This window comes from Panicum virgatum, chromosome 7K (assembly GCF_016808335.1).
Source record: "Panicum virgatum strain AP13 chromosome 7K, P.virgatum_v5, whole genome shotgun sequence".
Taxonomy (NCBI): Eukaryota; Viridiplantae; Streptophyta; class Magnoliopsida; order Poales; family Poaceae; genus Panicum; species Panicum virgatum.
The window spans coordinates 17,897,652-17,921,807 of NC_053142.1; the positions used below are offsets into that span (position 1 = coordinate 17,897,652).

Consider the following 24,156-nt stretch of genomic DNA (forward strand, 5'->3'; position numbering starts at 1 on the left):
ATATGGCCTGGTGAGTTCCGGCGCATAATATTATCTAGAACAGTGCAGATTTGATTGTGTCACTGTAACTGAATGTTAGGTGAGACGAAATCTGAAGATTATGACAGTTTAGCACTTTAGTCCGTTCTGTCTACTCATGTCATGTGGTGTCCAATCTTTGGCGGCAATAATCAACGCCTTTCCCATGCAAGCCTAGCAAAAAGCTGTGAAGTAAATTTATGACAAGAATTACCTGGAGAAAGATGGAGTTAGGTCATGTTAGTTGATTTTCCCAACTACCAAGAGGTTTAAACTTGTTATTTGCATATCTGCTTATATCTTCGTCAACGGGTGCTTGTACTTTGTACACAAATTTGAAATGACCCACAGACCCAGTGACCCAGTCACTGGGTGGTGGTAAAGTTGGTTTGTGCGGATTATATTTTTCTTTTGAGTTTCTTTTGAAGGCGGGTAGAAAGTTTTACTAACTTTACTGACTTTGGTGGATGTACATAGACAGCCAAAACTAGAAGTTCGTGAGGAAACCATGGCGTCACGTATTTTTGCCAAATCCCAAACTTTAACATCAAATTTAAAACACGTGTTTGTCATTACATATAACTCAGACTTTTTCAGTTTTAGCTAACTAAAACTCCAAATGATCCTTGCAACATAATATTTCTGGTACTAGAAGGTTCATCATAAATGTTCATCTCACAATGTATATTTCTTATATTTAAAATAGTATCACACGAGACCGGGACCAAAGGGTTCGCGACGTGAAATTTTTTTTTGCGCCCTATGAGAATTGAACCCAAGACCTCTTGCTTATATGCAGGTTCCTTACCATCCCACCTACGTAGCAGATCTGACTCTACATGTGATGCCTTCCTTCTGTAGTAACCCGTAGAGAGCCTTTTGGTCCGGGTTGATTGTACCCCCGGGACTAAAGAGTTAGTGGCTCCAACCGAGACTAAAGATAGACTTTTAGTCCCAGTTGGTGGCTTTAACCGGGACTAAAGACTCTTTTCATCCCCAAGCCGTTGGAACCGGAACTAATGTCCATATTAGTCCCGTGTCCAATACCAGCCGGGACAAATATAAAGGATTGAAGACCATTTGTGTAGTAGTGAGCAGCCCCTCCCGATTCCATTAGTTTTTCACCAACTTTCTGTGGGCATCTTGCAGCATTATGATCACTGGACTTGCAAATGCTGCACTTGTTCTTCCTCTTCACTTGAGCATTCATCCCCTTCTTAAGCCTTTTTTCCTTCTTGCGTCCTTTGACTCTTGATCTCAGTGGATTGCCCATGGTCTTCGTCATCGTGCCAGCACCAACAACATGAGCGCAGTATTTTTCAAGATCTGTGGAACACAACTAGAGGGCACTGCAGTAGGCTTTTTTATTTTATTTATTTTTTTGGTACCTGCCTATATTGCTGGCAAAACACCTGTAGTTTCAACACCAACCTCACTAGATGGACCAGAATGCAGTTCAAGATCAGGAGCAACAACACCATGTGTGCTAGCAGCAGTACCATTAGCAACAATAATAGACATATTAGCCACTCCGGAAGGCTCTGGATTTGCACGGACCTTCTGCCTGCTAGGCCTCCTTTTTTTGATGTCATCTAGCTCAGAGCGTATCATTTTGATGTGATTGTCCATAAGACTTTAAGTTTCTTTTGAAACACACCCATCAACCGCCAAAGCTGCAAATGTTGTAGACAGATTGGTGAACCACAAAGTTTTTCGATTGTTCAAGGGCATACCACGGGCTATGAAATCAGCTGGCAAATGTGCATTAGAATTAGCATTTTCATTTTCAGGAATAGCTTCTTGTGTCCACCTTTTTAGAATGTAGCATTCATGTATTGCCTTCACACCCAACCTTATTAGTATCTTCATAATGTGGCAACAAATTATGCCATCTCTATCAAATTTGCTGCATTCACTGTAATAGTTCCCCTCATCCTCAAGTGCAGTCACTAAATACGTCCTGTTGCCATAGCCATAGACATAGTTGTTAGGGACTAGCCAAAATTGAAATTGGCCTTTAGGCTTCACATCATATTCCGCTGTCTTTTCAAACTCTTTTGAGAACCTGTAGAATAGGTTCTTAGTGTACACAGCAGATGCATGTTTCTCAATAGGGTATCTAGAGCACCTCCGCCGATTCCTATCATTCGTCTTGAAGTCCTGCCCATCTTGCACACCCAAACACTTGTCTTGAATCTTTTGGTATTGCCTCACAAAGTGCAAAACAGACATATTTGGGTTCACATATTTCTTTAGCACAGCATTGAAACCTTCTCTCCTCTGAGTGGATTGCAAAAACGGGTAGAAACAATGCATGTAGTATGCTGGCACAAAACTGCTCCTGATCGCATATAGGCGTTGAAAATGCACATTGTTTTGTAAACCATACTTGGCCACCATAGGTGCCCATGCTGCTTCAAATTCATCCGGAGTCACAGTGTGATTCATGCATTCCTTGAAGCCCTCCTCCAGCTCTGTATCCTCGTCTAGGACAGGACCTATCATACCAGTAAACTTGTCCATAATGTGCTAGTGGAAGTTTTGGTGATTTGTATTTGGAAATGTAGAAGCAATTGCACTTCTCATAGCAGCATCTTGGTTGGTGATAATGCTCACCGGTGCCTTGCCTTTCATTGCCTCTAGGAATGTTTCAAATAACCATGTGTAGCTAGGCGTCTTTTCGTCCCTTAGGAAGGCACAACCCAACATAAAAGACTGCCCATGCCTATTGATCCCAATGAAGGGAGTAAAAGGCATATCATACATATTTGTCATGCAGGTTGCATCAAAAGACACACAATCATGGTATGACTCAATGTAAGCATGCCAAGCTGCTCCATCAACCCAAAACAAGCTCTCAACCTTGTGCTCATCATCAAGTTTGATCTTGTAGAAAAATTCAGGATCTTCGTGTTCTAGCTCTTTAAAGAAGTCTAAAGTCTCTTGCATGTCCTTGTATTTTTCTGCTCTCCAAATGGTGGAGTGGAAGTTGCCAACATCCTTCCCTTCATATGGAACTAGCTGCGTAGACACATAGAACTCATTCATCAGCTGCATTATGCGCCCAGTGCTTAAGTTGCAACCATGCAACAAGGCAATAAAATCCTTCTCTTCCTTAGGGATACCTTTGTGAGACCTCATGGACTTTTTCATGGAAAGTTTCACAATAAGGTCATGGTTGTGATCTGGAGCAAAGAAAATGACATGCCATCTATCAGCAATCAGTTTGACAACCATCCTCACCTTGCAATATGTATGATGTATCCTCTCCCTTTTCCTTTTCTTTCGACCATCCAACTTTTTATCTTCTCAGCATCTTCATTGCCATCTCCTTTGTTGTTATTCTCAGTTTCAGACCCCCCCTCCTTCATCATTGTTGTCATCAGATTCAGTAGCTGGATCCCCCTCTTTTGCTTTCCTCCCATGACCTTCTTTGTTACAAACAAATAGGACTTTCCGCTGCTCCCGCGTTAAACCTAATAGCCGTGAAGTGCTTGTACGAATTGAGAAACCAATCCTTTTTGCATATGAGTTGTAGAACTCCCTAGCTTCCTGCTTACTTGAAATGGTTTGTCCAGTGTACGACACTGGAGGTGTTGACCAAACCTCTTCCATATCCTCTACTCCTTGGGTGTTATTAGCAATTGTCTGCACATCTTCAGGTTTTTCAGCTACATTAAAATTGCCAACAGCAGCTTCAATATTGACCAAAGCAGGCAAAACTTACTAATCCGTAACTTGCACAATGTCATGCACTAGTCCCTGCCCCGAAGCTTCAATTGCTTGAGTGCAATATGAAGGATTTGCATCTGAGCAATCCAGGAAATCATAATCAAATTCCGGTGGGAGTTCATTTAGATCCATTTTATTGTCCTGCTTTTCTCTCTTTTTTTCGCCTCTAATCTCTGAACTGCACAAATCACAAACCTGTGGTTAGACAGCAGCATCATATATGCATGAAAGCAATATAAGACAGTTTTTGAGGCAATAATGCACCCCCAAACAGGCAGATCATGTTTATGTTCAGGCAATTCTGCATTTTTTTCATTCAGATCATGTTTTGTTCATTCAAATCATGTCCTCTTTCATTTATGCATGAAAGCAATATAAGACAGTTTTTGAGGCAATAATGTACCCCCAAACAGGCAGATCATGTTTATGTTTAGGCAATTCTTCATTTTTTGCATTCAGATTTTCTTCCTAAGCCAGCATCAAAATCACTAATAGGTTTGTTCCTTTCAATGAGGTCTACAAAACAGTACATACGGAGTTGAGGCAACAAGACGCATCCACCACATGGAGTTGAGGCAACAAGGCGCATCCACCACATCAGTTCAGAATTTTCAACACATGCAGCTTAATTTTTGTGGAAAGCAACTTTTTCAGCATCAGAAACAGACAAATTTGTGTGTGTGTGGGGGGGGGTTGTGTTCTTGGGGGAGATGTGTGCTTTCCTGTCGAATCCTATTGTGTTGCCAGTCACTAAAAAAAGCGAATCACAGATGATTTTACACATATATAAAAGTCTTTCTGGATCTGTGTATATGTACCTCATCAGGCTTTTAGCTTCCCGGTAGATCAACCTTTGTTTATACGCAAAAGGCTTTCTCGCGGATCTATTTTTGCTTTTTCTCATCTATGTCGCCGTCGCTTTCTTGCAGTCCTCTTTTTGGTGGCGGCGGCTGTGGTGGCGGAATTGCCGAAGCATTTTTTTAGCGGGGGCTCACGGGTGCCATGGGAGGGGAGAAAGGGTTTTTGTGGCTGGCCCCGTAGGGTTTTTGGCTCGTGCAACCCTGGTTGGCACAAAACAAGAGAGTGGGTTCATGAGGAAACGGTGGAAACGGGGGTTACCGAAATAGGAAAGTGACAAATATAGTATATTTTCTAAAAAAGAATGTGCCGCGCTGGGGTAATATTACGGCCGGCCATAAATTAGCCGGGTCCAAACTTTTTATGGCCGCTGGATTCCACAATGATCGTCGGGAACATCACCTCAAATATTTCCTCTTAACCAATCGGCTGCTTCCAATACAGATTCAAATGGCAAAGTTCCAAACACATGGAACTTCACACTGCCAACAAACAAGCTAAGCAGGCTGCGGCCGTCCAGGTTGCTGTGTTGCATGTTGACCAAGGCCCCAAGTGATGGAGGAAGCAACAACGAAGTGGAGGAGGAACCGAGGAAGCCTACAAGTCAAAGGAGCTTCCCAACCAGTCCACGCATATGAACCTTGCGCACCACTCCACTGCCCGGCCGCCACCACTATTTAGCTTCCCAAACGCCGCCGCATACAACGACACACCTCATCGCCGCAAGAAGCCAGCCAAACCAATGCGCCATGAGGGGCCCGAGCGCCAGCACCACCTCGTCTTCCTCTTCATCCTCCTCCTCCGCCGCCTCCAACGAGGAGACCCACTCCCGCCGCAGCGCGCACGTGCTGGTCCTGCTGGTCCCAGGAGCGCAGGGCCACACCAACTCGATGCTCCAGTTCGGCTGCCGCCTCGCGTACCACGGCGTCTGCCCCACGCTCGTCACCACCCGCTATGTCCTCTCCACCACGGCTCGACCTCCGCCCAGCCCCTTCCGCGTCGCCGCCATTTCCGACGGCTTCAATGATGGCGGCATGGCTGTGTGCCCCGACTTCGCCGAGTACTGCCGCCGCCTTGAGTCCGTCGGCTCGGAGACACTGGCGGAGATGCTCTGCTCCGAGACTGTGAGAACCGTCCAATTTGCACTCGGTTTAGGTGAAAATTATTGATTAATCCATTAAGATGAGAGTTAACACGTGTCCGTCTCTCGACACGCCACGTGTTAATCCACAACTTAGAGGTACTTAATCAACATAATTCACCTAAAATGATCGCAAATTCGGTAGTCCCGGTACGTGTTTGCCACATGCCCAGGATTAAGCACATGTACCGTTATACAATCGCATACACAGTGCCGATGAACCACAAGAGCAGTTTTACATTACCAGAGTTCAATACAGGTTCGATATAGGAGGGTTCAAACTAACTTCCATTACAAGCCTTGGGCTTACGAAAGCCATATTAAATAGAAATTTAGAATTTATTATATTTACATGCTCTCACGGAGTTCGGTTACGATAAAAACATACTAAGATAATAGTGACTTGCTCAAGGACACCATCACAGCCACAACGACCTACTCCTCCCCTGCATTTGGATCAGCAGGGTAGAAGTGGTTGAACACCACTTTCGGCTCACTTGCAACTAGGTTTAGAAAGCAACTTAAGTACAAAGGTACTCGCAAGTCTTACACGAATAATTAAACAAGGATCATGCACAGTCTCAACAAAAGTTTTAAGGTTAAGTAATTATTGCATAAGCATGAGTTCTCTGGACTATCACATAGCAAAATTAATTACTGTTGCCCACCCCTCACTAAATTTTAGTTGGTTAAGAGTGTAGCATAAAATATAAATGATTGTAGATGTGATACGAACCAAAGCCGACAACACCGAAATTCTCTACGAGGAATTCGATGAACCAAGAGCTTGCTCATAACCGAGAACACGGCAATTCGAATTGATTAAAACCTTGCAAGAGTGTACTACTTTACCCACACGATGCGAGGACCATGCGGCTCACCCAACCGGACAAGTTGGATAAGGGGGTACTCGTGTCAACCATTCCCAACGAGGCTCAATCGTTGAGGGTACGCCCAGCTTGCGCGGAGAGTAACCTAGGTCCACCGGGGACACCCCTAAGCCTCTCTACATAGCCCCTTGGCCATGCATATGGGACCGGGCCTCAACGATCAAGTCAAAGAAGGTAATTGGCTCATCCGTACCATTATTTGGATATGTGGTAGCACGGAAAGATGCTCAAAGTCGATGGCATCCACGGATGGTCCTTAAATGATCCAAGATGATCCAAGCGGACTATGCCCATGTGACAACATTCTTTAGGCCCTACCGTTCCACTCGAATCTCGTTACTAGTACTCCAACAAAACCCCAACTACTCAAGTGCGATCAAGGATAACCTGCAGGTGTGATGTTCCAATCTAATCTTTCTAGCGAGCAAAAAGAGTACTCTAAGCAGAACTAAGCATCTAGTCAGGTTAAGTAATTAACTGACTAACAAGTGCCAAGAATAGGGATAACAAATCAAGGAAGGATAATGTACGCTGATAGGTACAAGAATGCAATAAATACCTAACATATATAACCCAACATTACCCGGTGAGATAACTAACTAACTCAGATTAAATAGGAGCAAGGAATCATGCTTAGCTGCTTGCCTTGGTTGGCTTCGGGCTTGACCATGAACTAGACTCCGGGTTCAGACTCAACGGACTTGGTGGGCTCTACAGTTTCGGCCTCCAACGGTTTGATCACTATAATGCATAAATGTGATGCATGCATTAGTGAGATGCCATGGATTATTATGTAAGAGTGATAATGCATGAAGATTGAATGACACAACATGCAAGATTCATGAAAGAAGTTGCACCACTGGAAAGAACATCTCACAAGGAGTCTAGCAAAACTTGATTTGGCATTTTAGAGCAGTAAAGAAATAACTAAGCAATTAACTCAATTGCAACATTAACTCAAAGGTAAATCTACAGCAAGATAACAAACAAAACAACATTTTTCCTAAGTAGATCTGAGCAATACAAACCCAACAAAATAAGTTTTGTATTTTTTCGAGGTCTGTACAATTTTCTACGCAATGTACAAGATTACTGCACAAAGAAAACTCAGCAAAAATACTAGATCCACCCAAGGGACAGCGCACCAGCCACTGACTGGTGGGCCCAGGAGGCAGGCGCCCCACCTAGGCCGGGTCAAGGCAAGGCCAGGGCCTTGACCGCAGCATGGGCACGGCCACAGCGAGGAGGGGCCGGAAAGGGGACTGGGAGGCAAGCACCACGCGGCCCCAGAGTCAGCGAGGCTCACCGGCGGCGGCGCGGGCAGAGAGCGGCGAGGAACGGGCGGCGCGACAATGACGGGCGGAGGCAGGCGGAGGCGCTCGCCGGCGGCCCTGCACGGCGAGAGGGAAGGCCGGATTAGGAGGGGAATGGGTTGAGGAGAAGGGGGAGATGCTCCCACGCGAGGAATCGAGCCACGGCTCACCGGAGACGACGAATCGACAGCGGCGGCGGCGGAGCTTTTGGCGAGCTCCAATGGCGGCCAGCCAGTGCGGCGTCGATTCCGGCCGGGGAGACGCGAGGGAGAGCTCGAGGAGGCTTGGAGTAGGTGGAGGGCGATGTGAGGAGGCCGTGGGCGCGCGGAATCGAAGAACGGCGGCCGGAGTTGGTCGGGGCGCCGGCGGGGGCGGCTCTGCTCGGCTCAAGCTCAAGGAAGAAGAAGAGGGGAAAGAGGAACGCAGGAGCTCTAGGTCGACGCCCTGGTTGCGGATAAGGTCGCGCGCGCATGGAACGAGGCTGGCCGATACGTGGTACGAGGATGGACGCCGGCGAAGCCAACACGTGGCACCCGCGATGCGTGCGCCGGCGCTCAGCGCGCTCAGTGTTTTGGGGTCGTGACAGAGACCGCCGAGGGCCGGCCCGTCCGTGTGCTGGTCTACGACCGCACCTCCCGTGGGCGCGGTGGGTGGCGCAGGCGGCGGGCGTCGCGGCCGCGGCGTTCCTGTCGCAGCCGTGCTCCGTGGACCTCATCTACGGCGAGCTGTGGGCGGGGCGCCTCGCGCTGCCAGTCATGGATGGCGCCGAGCTGTCCAGGCGAGGCTTGCTCGGCGAACTTGGGCCCGACGACGTGCCGACGTTCGCCGCGAAACCGGACTGGTGCCCCGTGATCACTCAGGTGTTGCTGCGGCAGTTCGAGGGGCTGGAGGACGCCGACGGCGTGCTCGTCAACTCGTTCCGCGACATCGAACCAAAGGTGAGCGTGGCCATCTGTTTGTTGTTTTGTTCAAAAAAAATCGACTACTCACTGCACGTGTTCTGTCTTGCAAATTGCAATGGACATCACAATTCACAAGATTATTGACATGCTTTCTTTGTTAACTCATGAGCAGGAAACAGATTACATGGAGCGAACATGGCGCGCAAAGGCAATCGTGCCATGCTTTCCATCATTCTTTCTGGATGATGAGCGTCTTCCGTCAAACAAGACATACGGCTTCGACCTATTCACCACCAATGTCTCGTGTATGGCTTGGCTTGACGAGCAGACTCCTTGCTCCGTTGTCCTTGTATCCTACGGGACTGTATCCGAATACGACGAAACACAGTTGGAGGAGCTTGGCAATGGACTCTGCAATTCTGACAAACCGTTTCTTTGGGTTGTGAGGTCAAATGAGGAACACAAGTTGTCAGATCAACTCCGTGAAAAGTGCAAGGAACATGGCCTCATTGTTTCCTGGTGCCCCCAACTTGAGGTCCTGGCACACAAGGCTACAGGTACAAAATAAAACCCTGAACATTCTTATGAATAAAAAAACAATTAGTGAACTGAACTGACCAACTAAAAATGAACTGAATTGACCATATTAGCAACTAGAAATTAGTTATGTTCATGTTTTTACCAATGATTAATTCAACTATTATGAATGTGAAGGATGTTTCTTCACACACTGCGGATGGAACTCAACACTTGAGGCAATAGCTAATGGCATGCCAATGGTCGCAATGACACATTGGGCAGACCAGGCAACCATATCAAAATACATGGAGAGCATGTGGGGTATGGGCTTGCGAGTGCGCAAGGATGAGAAAGGCTTGGTGACAAGGGATGAGGTTGAACGGTGTATCAAGGAAGTGATGGATGGGGATAGGAAGGATGAGTTTAGGAGGAACGCCGCTAAGTGGATGCAGAAGGCCAAGGAGGCAATGCAGAAAGGAGGGAGCTCAAGCAAGAATATAGCCGAATTTGCGGCAAAGTATTCATCATGTTAAATGATAAAAACGTCTAGTGATACGGAATGTCTTTGCGAGCATAACCAGTCTTTAGCCCTTGTGGCATTGTCTTCCAAAATGTTGTGGGAGACTAAACACATAATGTTATTTTGTTGTGTCAGCACTCAGCAATTCGGCATTGTAAGTGCTATCACTAGCACCTGTGTGTCTTGTATTTAAATGTGAAGAGCCTCTGTGCTCTACAAGGACAAGGAGCTCATAGATCTTCTTACATGTACTTTAACTATTTAGTAACCTTGTAACATTAGGAACATACAATAATTTTAGTTATGAAACTTCCGTTTCTTTATATCCATGTATGTTTTGTTCAAGATAAAAATATGTATGTTTTGTTTGGAGCAAATGAACATGATGCTCCTTTCACTGGGAAAACCACAGGATATGCATACAGGGAATTGGAGGTATAGCATTTTACTTATGTTAAGTCATGGACTGGTTTCTTTAGACCTTTTTCTATGTGTTGGTATTCTATATGACAGACATAAGACTCGACTTGTTAGATATTATGGAGGTTTAGTGAGAACCATGCCGAATTTCTCTACCATTTTCTTCTTTTTTCACTTTAGCCAATATGAGTTTACCTGGCACCAGCAGCTTTATCGGGGAATTTCTAATCTTAGTAGTAGCTTTCCAAAGAAATAGCTCAGTAGCCAAACCCTTGGAATCCAACAACTTGTAGGCTAGATTTACAATCAATATGTATATACTAGACAATCCAGCTGCAACGAGTCAACATATTTGCATCAAGCAAACTGCTTCCAGCTTCCTTCTGTCAGTGCCATGCATCCCTTGTAGGCATTCGAAACTGCCTATTCAGTAGAGTAGGACAGCTTAATGGCAAGGCCACACATTCCCCTCTTAGCGGATCAAGATGTCCTTCTCTTTTTTTTAAAAAAAAAATTCAAGATGTCCTTTTCCATTCTCAACAATCCATGCATTCTCACCCCAGGTTGTACCCCATGCTGCTATAATTACATATTATATATGTTGTACAAATGATACAATATTATTATATGAATATATTTTTTTATGGGCAAAAGGTCTTCATTGCCAGTTCAAACCGTTTGTGATGAGTGCTCATCACCGTCGGTTCGTATCTTGAACCTGTGGTGTTGATATTCCCATCACCGATGGTTCTAGCTATAAACTAGCGATGATGAGCACTCATCACGAATGGTTGGCACACTCATAACCAACGGTTTATGAACCGGCACTGATGGCCCCTCTATCACCACGACTTAAATCCAACACCCCCAAAATAGTGGTGATACCCATTTTTAACCAGCGGTGATGGGGGCACTGGAGTAGTGTAACCAATAGCTGCAATGCCACGGTCTAGGCCTGTGCCACAAGAGCCGATCATCACACCACCAGAGTAGAACTCAAATGTCATGTGTCCTCCATCTACCGCCACTGACACAAGCTGGTTGGCTACAACCTTCATAAGAGCCGCCTCCTCGTTCACTGGCAAGTCGTCATACAGCTTGATGGTTGCCGCGATGTTGGATCCGCCCTTGCATTTGCCATCTTGCGCAGTGTAAAGGTTGCTAAACTCAGTTGTAAGACCACTGTTCTTGATGATGAACTTGAAGTTGAAGGCGTATCATCCATCTCACCACTATTGCAACCCTGGTCATATCGATGGATGTCAATAGGGGTGGGCACTTTTACACTGAAAACCCGCAAATCAAATCGAACCAAACTGAAACCGAACTAAAATCTTGGTTTTTTTGGTGTTCGAACTACTAGAGAACCGGCCTTTGATCCAAGGCAAATATACCGCCCATTGTTGCAGAGGGCTGCAACGGCCGATCTAAATAGAGGGCTATTGTACTTGGCCCGACCCGGTACTGATGTTCAGTTATTAGTACCAAGTCGAACCATGACCTCACCATTAGTCCTCGAGGAGTCAGTATCGGTACTAATGTCCGCACATTAGTACCGGGCCGTACCGCAACCTGTTGCCCTCGCCTATATATATACCAGACGCCCCAGCTACCATGAACTCAGCACTATGCATTGCAGCCGAGTGAGGGGAGGGAGCGGGATTTTTGCAATTGTTTTTGCTAAGAAAGGTTAGCAATTTTCTCCATGAGTTAGCAATTAAATTTTTAGATGTAGTTAGAAGGTGATCTAGTTTATAATTGTCATACATATGATAAATAGTTCTATTAGATGTAATTAGCTGGTAATTTAGTTTATTATTGTTATAATTATTATTGAACATGTGACAATTAAATTTTATAGATGTAATTAGCAGGTGATTTAATTTATAATTGTTATACATATGTTTTTTGGTATAGTTAGCATATAATTTGATTTATTATTTTTATAATAATTATTGCACATATGAGAATTAAATTGTTTAGATGTAGTTAGCAGGTTATTTAGTTTACAATTGCTATAATAATTATTATACATGTGATAATTAAATTTTTTAGATTTTTATAGGAGGTAATTTAGTTTATTATAATTGTAATAACTATTACACATGTGAGAGTATTCAATTGTACTTTTAATTATGTATTTTGAAATGAATTACTTTGACACTCTAATATGTATATAAGGGTAGATTCTCAAAAAGTTTTACTTTGACACTCTAATATGTATATAAGGGTAGATTCTCAAAAAGTTTATATTTTTTTCTAATATAGCCTTGGGAACATTAAAATCTTTCTAGAATACACTAAAACCATCCAGTCAATAGAGAGTTGCTTGGGCTGGTGATAGCACATACAAAACTCATCGGAAAAGCAAGGCGTAACAAGATGACAAAATCCGTGCCTTACAAGATGAGATGAACAAAATAGTGCAGCAACTATAGGATGAGATGGACACAAGGGTTAATCAGGTAGTGGAGGTTACTCTCAGCTAGAAGCGGGGCACTAGGTTGTAGCTGGATGTTATCCACGAGGCCTGTTGATTTGATCCCCCCAAGAGATCGAGCCAGCGGACGATGGCAAAAGACACCCAGTGGATGATATCAACATCATGATAGCATGTGAGCTATATGTGAAAGCAAAGAATATATCCACTCTGGCAACTTACGGATTGGGCTTACAAGTGTTTCCTAATGATACGATTCATGGACCTATTCCCCCTACTACTCCAGTCACTATGGAGCAAATAGTTGGAACATGTGTGCCGCCACTGTTCCTACCCTCGTGCGCTCGCCGCCTCCCTTTCTGCCCTCACGTGCCGCCGTAGTGGAGGCTCGCCCATCCACACCCCCCTGTACCACCCCCAGCTTGCTGCGCTCTCGCCGCCGCTGTCGCCGAGAAGAAGACACATGAACAATCTGTTTTCAAAAATATTGATCTAGAGTTTTGTAAATGTTGAATCCATTTTCTCAAGGTGTTACGATAGATTATAAAAAATGTTGATAGTAGTATTTTTCATAATGTTAATGTATATGTTTTTAAAAAATTATTGAATCTACTGCTTTTAAATGTTGATCTATTTTTCAGAAAAATGTTGGATTCAAACTTTTGAAATGTTGAAGGCAAACCACTAATTTGGATATGCTTTAAAGCCACGATACTTAACCAGCAAACTGGTTGTCGCCATGCCAGAACTATGGGTTCCCGACGGCATTGAATGACTCGACGAACTTTAGACGTTTGCCTTGAACACCTAGAACCTCTGCGCCTTCTCGACATCATCCATGTAGATGTGGCTGTACTGGGCGATCCACTGCCCGTGTCTCGAGTCTCGACACCATGGCCGAGTCATCGCTCAGCTCACCAACAGCAAGGACAGCACTCAATAAGCCGACGCAGCCAGGATGGCACGGAGCAGTGGCTTGCGGGTGACCATTGTTGGTCAGACCCTTTCTCGCTCTGGCTGTTGCTTCCTGCAATTGTGCACTCTGCCGTTTTAATTTCTTTTGGTGATATGCAATTAATTACATGGTGCTTATACGACGTGCCTAATTAATTTAACTGGGTGGTGTCCATGGCCGTCAAGTTCTTCCCAAATGGTAAAAAAATCTCTTAAGCATGAAACGTATGCTTTGCTGCATCAGTGAGAACAGGACCTTCTTTGGAGTTTCCACAAGAACTTTCATGCCCAATAGGACTTGATTAAATGTGATCGCAAAGCATGCAATGTAGCCAAGTGACAGGCATGTTCCTCCACTGGATTGGAGTTGTTTAAAAAATGTCCAAAGGATTAACAGGTCTCATGTTCACACAAAGAACATTTTTTATTGCAACCAACTGGGTAGTAATTGTTTTGATGATTACACGTGGCTCAACCAGCAACAAAGGAATACACTAATTAAAACTACATATTCCTCCTTCCACAAAGAGGAAGTAAGCACAATAGCTGTGAGCAAAATTCGTTAGTCAAGAAGTTGGTGTCATAGTAGTACTTATTATGTTCATGTATAGTTCTATTATGTCTAGATTATGCTCCTGGTACATGTTGACGATGCTAGTTAGTCTAGTTTACTTGTTTATCAGTTTACGTTCATAATTTATCTCTGTATTAAATTAAACATAAAAGTGTTAACTATTCTAGACATCCAAAAACCTTATAGGCACACTTTGGTTTAACTATGCCTGGATTTAGCCATTCATGAGACTGGATAAGTGTCAATTCACGTGATAGGATTTTGTTGCATTTCCAAAAGCATGTAATCCTAAATAATCAGGCTGAGCTGAGAGCTCCATATATACCCTTCATCTCCAGGCATTGTCACCCCATCGCGATGAGCGTTCAAATTCTCGGTAAATAAAAATTTGCAAAATTTCACTGGTAAAAATTGGCAAATAGAATTACTTTTTTTATTTCTCAAATAAAAAGTTACAATTAAAATTTGAATTCGGTGTTTTGCAATAGGATGGTTAAAGGATTTATTTCTCAGTCTTTTTAAATTTGTTTAGTGAAATTTCGTAGTTTTAGAAATGTTCACCAAATGTTTGAAATAAATCTGATTTCTGTGGTACCGGGTAAAGCAGAGATTTATGGTTTGCCTTTGGTGCCCAATCACTAAAAGAAACTATGGACCCACAAGTGCAGTACCAAATTAATAGTGAAGTGAAACTAAATAATGAAGGACTCGATTACAGCTTTAGCATTACCTCCTTCCTCATGACTCCAGCACTAATGCAATGCAATGCAATGAATTCTCAAGTTTCACTCATTGTCCGAGAACCATGTTTTAAGCTACAAAAGAATCATTCAAGACAGACAGAGCCAAGATTTTTGTCTATTTACTACTTTTGCAGCTAGAATGCTGTTGTTCCTTTCTGCAATTCTTCAGCTGATCACTTCCTCTATACCCCCAGTAGTGGTGAACAAAGAGGTATTAAAATACAGCTTCAATACAAAACATGATAAGCATCTTTCAAAAAGAGACATATAAGTGGAGATGTATGTAGATATGTTTATCGCATCATTATGTATGTGCACATATGCCTAGCAAATTTATTTTCACATTCGATGACACATTATATATTTTTATCACAGTTCTTCAATAACAGATGATAATAACATGTGTTTCTTTGTTCCAAAATAATCGTCATACCTGCAAAATGTAATCTTTGGCATGTTACTGGACTGTGGACAAACAAGAGTCAGTGAAAGAGAGAATCATGTTCCAAGTGAGAAAGGAACCTCATATACTACTGATTTGGAATTATCTTGAGAAGCTCAATGTCAAATAGGAGAGTTTTGTCTATCAAGCCTTGATTCCGTAGAACAAAATCAAGAGCTCTTTGTCCCTGCAAGACAAACATTAAATGTCAAACACGATTCAAACAAACCTGACAAGGCAAGTGTTTTACCGAGAATGTCGTTGGTCTTGGACCCAACTTGTTGTAGTCATTATCGGGGTATCCAAGATCCGGTGGTACGATTATCCTGAAGTGAGTGAGCTCTTTAATAGTATATTTGCAAGCTGCGAGATGAACTTTTAGGAAATGCATGGAAGCCACCGTTACCTCCTAACTCCTCCCGGAGCCATGCCTGATATAGCCTCCTCAAAAGCTGGTATGACCTACATTATTAGAAATGGATATTAGTGAGACAGGAACTGACTGAGCATTTTATATTACACAGAGCTCACAAAACTGCAAAAGTGTCAACAGTCTACTTCATAATTGTCCTCTGAAATTATTGTAGCCGATGTTTTGCAAAACGACGTGTACCAGTTCCACAGCATGGTCTATGGACATGGTAATGTAGTACTCTACCAAAAGTGATTGGTTGTATGATATGAAAACAGTGAGCAATACTGCCTAAAGTAGTAAATTACCTGTCCCGATCCAACCTTAAACTTGAAGAAGTCTTTGTCACCACCCTGACATTTATTATTTAAGAGTGATATATCAATCAAATTGGTGGGAAAACACAGAAGACAAAAATGTGAATTTGGATTAAACTTAATATATAGATTAGCACACTCTTAGGTGCAAAAAAAAATCATAAATCATGTCCACTCATAATTAAACATCAATGACAATTGTTCTGACCACCCAAGCAAGTTCAATCAATTACATGATTGTTTGAACATGTAAAAAAGCTAAATACTCATATTTTCTGTAAAATATAGTAGCAATTGATACCTCAAACGAACCTCCTTTCGTCTTGTTTCTAGCTTCAAAAATACGGCCATAGTATCCAATTGTATAGCCATCCCAATCAACCTTAAGAAGTAAATAAATTCAAACCTTCATCAGGGTTGAAACTTGGCACAACTCTACAAATAACAATAACGATTACATGCACCAAAATGAGCTATATGCGCATATATATGTATTGGTTGTAACTCACCACAACAATCTCCCCCTTTTTTGGGGAAGGACCATCACCAACCCGCAAGTCCTGTATTTTTGCCATACAACATTGAATGCAATGGTCTGATCATTTAAAGATTATATAGGAAAGTAGAAGTCAGCAGATGGTGGTAAGGGCACCTTGTACTGGAGACCTGATTCTGTTTCAGTGTAATCTGGATACCGCATTTTTGTCTTTCCATAATCTTTACCACGAAGTGCAGGCACTGAAATTAGATTGTCAGCTAAGGCCCTGTTGCCTTTTTTTTTGAGATTGCTTGTTCGCTTTCTTGTTAGAACAGATACAAAGTAAAGAAGCTTGATTTAGTAGCGGCAAAGCAGTTAGCCATATATGTCACGCTGTTGTTTGTCTCACACACTACTAAGAGTTTTAGTCATACACGTACACTAAGTGGATCATTCATTCCAATTTCCAATGAAAAAAATGCAAACAGAAAGCCATTACTGATTCACATTCTGTTTTAGTCTATCATTGTCTTGTATAATGTGATTACTAGAAGATCATATGGCCTTCTCTCTAATCCAATGAAGATAGCGAGGATGCTACTGTATGCTGCACACAAGGAGCATTACAAGATGAAGATATACTGATCACAGACTTACTATCAGCAAATTCAGCTTTCACCGCTGCTTTCTCAAATGTGTACTGACAGGAGGCGATGCCAATGGTAATTGCAGGGAGCAACATCAGTCTTCTTCTGTCCATCATAAAACCTGTATCCAATGAATTCAGGATGGTCTTAGTCGAAACCTTGTAGCATCCACTGAGGATTTTGATTCAAATCGCTTTATTTAGTTCGTATGCACAGCATCTCAATCCAGATTATTAAATTATATGAGGTAAATTCCCCTGTGAAATTTATCTTCTGAATGAGTCGAGGTTCACAGAAACCACATTCTGATTGTGTCTTCCATTTCCACCTGAATCAACATTGCATATAGGGGAAAATCTGTACAAGTTGAAGCTGAAGCCACATTAAAGAAAACCTAAAGCAGAAGATTATTTTTTTTTTCACCCCAATGTTATTATTACAATCCTCAGACGCGAAACGTGGTTGCAAATTGACTGCTTTCACTTACTGCAGGCTGCAGGGAATAGGCATAAAAGGCAGACAAGATTGATAGGATAAGGTTAGCGCCAAGACTGACCTGGCATGCTCGGCGCCCCGAGCTTCGCGAGAACCACCATCCTCCTGACAGAAAGAGCGCGGGTGGTAGTGCTCCACGACGCAGGGAACAAATCAGAAAAAATCTGGATGACGGGAGCATTCATTTCCACAAACAAAGATTTGGATTTAGGGGTCGCAAAAGAAAAGGAGTATACAGAGCAATATCAACAATCCGTCCAACCAAGCAGAGGGGCTTACTGATCAAGGAAACAGGGAAACGGTTGTCGGATCTTGGTTGATCACCACTGCACTGCACGCGCCGTTCAGGGGTGAGATGAGAGTGAGAGAGGGAGCGAGGGAGGTGGAGGTGTGGAAGAAAGGAGCTCACGAGGGAGATGAAGAAGGGTGGAGATTGGAGAAGCTGCTTTTGGTATAGCTGAAACAGAATGAGTGGTCGTCCATGGTGGACTCGGTGGCTCCAGGATCCAGCTCATCCACGAGAGACAAAAAAAGAGCATGCGTCCAAGCAGCCAGGCCTGGGCGCCGCGTCTATTTATCGCGCGCGCTGCGCCTTCTCGTTGCAGAAAGTGTGAGCGCTCCTCCCCGGCTGTTCGGTTCATTGATGCCCATCAAGCGGACGGCTCATATTTAGCATGTCGACTTTTTCTTTTTGATGACTCTATTCTATTCCTTCGCCTTCTATTCTTATTTCCCATTTCCAGATTACGGTTTCAGTTTAGGCAATTTCGGATTTATATGCATGCAGGTGGTTGATTTCATTGCAGCATCTTCTAAGGTTCGATTCATGTCCTCTCATTGTTTCCTTTCTCCTCATAATTATTTTCGGTTCATCCTCTTCTCATCCTCTAGTTGAGTTCATTCAATTTACTGATTTGCTTTTTGTAATCTCCCCTCCTATTTCGTGCAGCCGATTGATTTTGATTTTAGGTAGCTTTTGTTCAGACTGTAGTTTGAAAGTTATTGAGATTGTAACGAACATGACCTCATTTAGTTTATTTCGGGTGATTTTGATGATCGAACGATAACGCAATCAATGGAACTAACAAGTTTGTCAATTAAATCTATTTAGATCCCAAGGATGAGATTCTTACCCGTCCGCGTCACTCCTCAAGGGCGGCACGGGCGGAACCAACCCTAGCGCCGCCACCCCCATTCTTATTGACTCCCCCACCAGCACCGCCGTCGAAGCCGGCCATCAGAAGCCTGGGTGGCAGCAAGGATGGTGGAGGCTACCTCACGCGGATCTAGGCAACAGCGGCTCCTCGTGGGTGGGCGGCGCACTTGGGCTCACCCTCCACTGCTGGAGCTGGGGGCGCGCCGACGGCGAAGTGCGGGCGGGCGCTCTTCTTGCTAGTGGTGTCCCCTAGCCAGAGCTGGGGAGGAGGGTCGACGCCGCGGCGTCCAGCAGCTTCATGCGACTTCCGCGCCGGACGCTACTCCCTGCGCCTCCCACCGCCGCTCCCTCCCTACCCTACCTTGCCTGGGCAGCCGCGCGACCGCTACGCGGCGGTAGCATGCCTGCTGGCCCCATCCAAGGGTGGCTCGCCATGGTGCCGGCGCGACAGCGGGATTAAGGGGCGGCAATGACATCTTTGGTTTGTTGGTGGAGACCAGGCCTTGGAGGCTGGCCCGGCTGCCGGCTGTTGCTGGTGGTGGCTTCTAGGAGCGCAGGAGAAATCCCAATGGCAATAGTGACGCTTCTTGCGCCGATTTCCTCATTGAGGTATTGCCGATGCGCTTTCGACACCGAATTTGATGGATCTTCAGGTGAAAACCCAATTCTAGCTTGCTAGATGAGGCGGCGACAGCGTCTTTGACGTCGTTTTCTTCTTGGAGCATCGTCTTGAGATCCTTGCATCTGATTTAGTTATCTCAGTAGCATCAGATGGTTGAGACATCGAGTTTCTAAGCAGACAAGTGATGTGATAATTTGGTGCTGCGTAAATGTTTTGCAAGGACGGAACATGGACGAAGAGAAGGATTGAAGCTCAGTCTTCTTGATTTTTTTCTTTGTTTTAGAGGTTTCTCTCTTGTATTTTTAGATCCTTATTTGAGGTCTAGAGTCTAAGAACTCTTGTAACATGTGGCCGTAGACATTCATATTGTGAATGTTCAAGGACAGGATTTTTCTTTATCTAAAAAAAAGATCCCAAGGATGAAATAAAAAGCCCTAGCAAAGCAAAACACGAAGAAAAAACTAAAAAAATAATGAATTAGACGAGTTTTGCATAAAACAGTAGCACCGGTTAAACCGATGCCTAGCCATCGGTCAAACCAATGGTTATCGGATAAACCGACGCGTAGCATCGGTGCATTGGGCAGCGCCTTTTGAAGATCAACTGAAGAACTCAGTAGCACTGTTAAACCGACGGTACACAGAAGGGCGTCGATGCATTCACCGTGCTATTACTCAGAGAGCATGTCAAGCACACATGAGCCAACCTTTCAGCACCGATTAAACCGAAGGGGCATCAGAGCAAGGCGTTGGTGTAATGACGACAGCAAAAGAAGTGCAACGGCTATGACAAGTCCAGAGTGACCGGTTAAACCGGTACCTCAGCATTAGTTTAACCGATGGTTACACACCCAGCTGCAGAAGTGTCAGAAAAGCCAACAAATAGTTTTGGCCTATGATTGACTGGTTAAACCAATAGTACTCACCGGTTTAATCAATGCCTACGCAGAAAAAGACATAACGGCATGCAACGGCTACTTTGAGTTGGAGGGCTATATATATATGCCTCACCCCAGCATTTTAGTGGTGCTGGAGTCTAACGGAACCCCATACACTTTGAAGAAATATCTCCAAGCCATGTAAGAGCATATTGATCAAATCCTTATGTTTAGCACAAGCTTTGTGAGTGAGAGTGCTAGGCTAGCTCAAATTTGAGTGTGAGAGCAAGGTGGTGTGCCTTGTGTGCTGTGCTTGAGAGCATCTCAAGCCTGTATTTTGGTGTGCCACCACTTGGACCTTTGTGGCTCGCCGGCTACGTCTTCGACCTTCCGGCTTGATTTGGAGCGGCGTCGATGGCTTTGTGCGGGGAACGTAGAGACCCCCATCCTTCATAGAGAAGCTCCTTTGTGTATAGCGGGATCAAGATGACCGTGGTGACTTGACATAGCCTTGGTTGAGAAGTCAAGGAGAGTCCCGGAAGAGACTTGATTACCGGGAAGCGATACTCTTAGTGAGTGCTTCAACAACGTGGAGTAGGAGTGGCTTTGTGCCGAACCAAACTACGGGATAAATCTCGCGTCAAGAGTTTGCTTCCTCTCATCCCTATTTAAGCTTCCTCATTTCATATTGCAACTTGTGTGCCTTTACTTTCTTAGTGTAGATCAAGCTAGGATTGACTATAAGTTGCAAAACTTTTTTGGGGTGACGGTTTCACACTAGAAGAACCTTAGTTGCACATCTAAATATCATGTAATAGTTTAATTTGTTGTGCAAACTAGTTGGAGCCTTAAATTAAGATTTTAAGCTGCCTAATTCACCCCCTCCCCCTCTTAGGCTACGAGCACCCAATCACTTTCAATTAGTATCTGACTCAGGACTCACTTCTTTCACAAAATAGCCAATTCCATTGGCAATTTGTGTATACCGGCTCATAGGATCAGTTAGGCTTCAGCATCTAGTGAGTTTGCTTGTCGGGAAGGGTTGAATCCTTTAGAAATGGCTTCACAGTTCGATGGGGAAAGGTTTAGTATTTTACCATGTAATTTTGCCCCAAAGGTTGAGAGAAAGCACAAAAAGAAGAAGAAGGAAAAGAAGGAGAAAAATCCCAAGGATGAACCTCATATTTTTTTGGAGAATTGGTAGGTGATGATGAAGAGCCAAGCACAAGCTCAAGTGATGAGTCTATCAAGAACACCACCACTCATACCAACGAGAGAGCTTCATCATCGTCCAACACGTGCCACAAGGCCAAAGGTAAAGATAGCAATGTAAGTGATGATGACTCCGATTCTCTTTCATTTGAAGAACTTCTTGACTTAATCCATGAGCAACAAAGAGTCATGAAAAGACAAACAAAAGAAATCAAATAACTTAATGCTCTCAATGAACTTAATGCTTCTCTTTCTACAAATTATGAAGATTTATTATGCAGATTTAAATTGCTTAGCAAGGAGCATGAGAAACTCAAGCTAAAAATTGAGAGCATTAAAAATGAAACTAATGACGTTTTGGAAATGAAGCAATCTATCCTAGATAAACTCGATAACTTTTGAATAGATTTAAACGAAGCCATAGCGATACACCCAGTAGCTAAAGCTCAAATATACTCAGTACACTAGCAAATCAAGTCGCTCGAATGTCAGACGTCCTTGATCGACTTGAAAGAACTCGTCGAAAAGAAAAGAAAAGGCGAAGTTGCCGAAAAAGTGCAAAAGAATTGTAAAGTGTTTGTTGTATTGGATGTGTATCAAGTTTTTCCGGTCTCGTACAACTGATATTTATAGTCTGTGCTAACAAGTCCTAACCGATTACGGCAAACACATTACTTGACTAAAAAGTAACGATTTTCTAAAAATAAACTAACTAAATATTACAACCGAATCATTAGAATCCTCATAGAATTTGGAGTTCCTTTCCTCTTCTTAATTCATTGGCAACTCTCCATCGGCCGATCACCCAGACACACGAATCAGCATCTTCACGGAATATTCTTCTGGCCTATCGGCTGCATCCCATCGGCCGATTATGATCCTGTGCATCTTCTGGTTTTTTTAAATCGGCAACTTTTCCTTCACAAAATCACCTTCCTTGACAAGTGTCAGATAACGGTGTCAACACATGCCCTCCAGTTTCGGAGTAATTTATTTGTTGCTCTGAAATTAATTCCAATCATGATTGCCAACATTCAAAGAGATCTCTGTTCTCCAAATCAACAGCGCATCAAATTCCCATTCTGCCCTTCGAACCAAAGCTATAAATATCTCCGCCTTCTTCTTCGCTGGCACTTTTCCTGTAGCACCTCTCTTCCTCCTCTCTTGTTCGAGAACACACCAGCTCGGCCGCCACCTGCGCTAGGGTTTGAAGACTCAGGTTCGAGAACCACCCGCTCCAGCGATGGCATCCATCTCCGAGATCCCAGAGGTACATTCAATCCTTTCGCCCTCACTTTTATTTTCAATTTCTCTTCCGATTTCTTTGTTCGCATCTCTTATTCCCACCTCCGTCTCCAGAATCTTAGGGGTAATGTAATCATTCCGCTAGAAAACCAATCTAGCATGGTCTTCTTAGGTCCCATGGGTAATCCAGATCCCTCCCACATAATCAACCTCGAGACTAGCAGAATCCCCCTTAAGTCTTCCGATATGAATCTGGATTGGTCTCAAGCTTTTAGATCTTGGCCGAGTGTCACCTCTCCCCTTCTTTGCAGGCAAAGTTCAGTTTAGGGGAACTATCGGCAATGCTCTTTCGTACAATCGGCTGAAGGATCTGGAGCCAGCGTTGACATGGCACTCCTAGCCGATTGGCAAGTTGCCTCCTTTGTCACCACCCCTTTTACTCAATGGTGGTCCGAGTGGCAAGATCATCTCTTCTGCAGAGCCGTCAACCTATACTGCACTGTTCTGAACAACAACTATCAGATAGGCGAGAACGAGGTACAAACCAAATCAACCTTCACAACATTTCTCAGTATCTTCTGTTTGCATCTTTTAGCTGTCACCTCTTGTAGGATGATGATCGAGATCCTCCAACAATCAGCAGAAGTGGCCACCCGATCAACTACACTCTGCCGGCCGATAAGCCCAACATCGGCCACGATGCTCCATCCCTTACAGATGTGGCCATCTGGAGAAAATGCAAGTTACCAATCACCAAGGTGACAAGCCACAAGAAGAAGAAATCTCCAGGCCAATCTTAAGCAGCAGCAATATCTCAGATGGATAACCTGACAAACCCTCCCTCTCCTCTTTCAGAAGGTAAAATCTTGAATTCTTCTGTAATTTCATTCTATCTGAATACTGAATGCATCTTCATTTTATGATTAAGATGTCCCTGAAGACCAATCTGGAGGAGAGGAAGAAGATTTTCAGAGCACACCCCCTCACACACCATCAACCATTCAGATATTCATTCAGCAAATGTTTGAATTCTCCCATAGTACTTAATTTGACATTACTCTTCTTTTAATTCCTTCATGTGGAGCATTCACCTCCAACTCCCAAGAAATCCAGAGCAGACTCCCCACTGATGCAGGTACAATTTCAGAACTTGCTCACAAATGCATTCTGTACATCCCTAACAATTATTTTTCAGCTAGCCGATCATGTATTAACTGGATCGTTTGACC

General features: G+C 43.8%; 2 protein-coding genes and 1 pseudogene across 4 annotated transcripts; 1 reads left to right on the forward strand and 2 right to left on the reverse strand.

Annotated features, from left to right (window-relative positions):
- Positions 1-1,410: 1,410 nt before the first annotated feature.
- On the reverse strand, positions 1,411-2,541 carry LOC120639974 (protein FAR1-RELATED SEQUENCE 5-like). The gene is made up of 2 exons (XM_039915881.1): positions 1,752-2,541; positions 1,411-1,610 (listed from the first exon to the last, which is right to left on the reverse strand). Exons 1-2 carry the CDS (start codon positions 2,539-2,541, stop codon positions 1,411-1,413), a joined length of 990 nt encoding a protein of 329 aa, XP_039771815.1.
- Positions 2,542-5,483: 2,942 nt separating this feature from the next.
- On the forward strand, positions 5,484-10,004 carry LOC120640382 (annotated as a pseudogene).
- A 4,956-nt stretch (positions 10,005-14,960) lies between these two features.
- LOC120640388 (peptidyl-prolyl cis-trans isomerase FKBP19, chloroplastic-like) lies at positions 14,961-18,356 on the reverse strand. 3 transcript variants are annotated; one of them, XR_005661759.1, is made up of 11 exons: positions 18,095-18,356; positions 17,877-17,979; positions 17,331-17,441; positions 16,848-16,933; positions 16,705-16,755; positions 16,497-16,577; positions 16,187-16,231; positions 15,873-15,928; positions 15,717-15,792; positions 15,458-15,653; positions 14,961-15,206 (listed from the first exon to the last, which is right to left on the reverse strand). XR_005661759.1 is itself a non-coding variant. In XM_039916216.1 (11 exons), exons 2-10 carry the CDS (start codon positions 17,914-17,916, stop codon positions 15,555-15,557), a joined length of 645 nt encoding a protein of 214 aa, XP_039772150.1. In that variant the 5' UTR covers positions 17,917-17,979; positions 18,095-18,356; the 3' UTR covers positions 14,969-15,206; positions 15,547-15,554. The 3 variants fall into 3 exon arrangements, 2 of the variants coding, with proteins under 2 accessions (XP_039772150.1, XP_039772149.1); XM_039916216.1 differs by having other exon boundaries at positions 14,969-15,206; positions 15,547-15,653; XM_039916215.1 differs by having other exon boundaries at positions 14,982-15,457; positions 15,547-15,653.
- Positions 18,357-24,156: the final 5,800 nt, after the last annotated feature.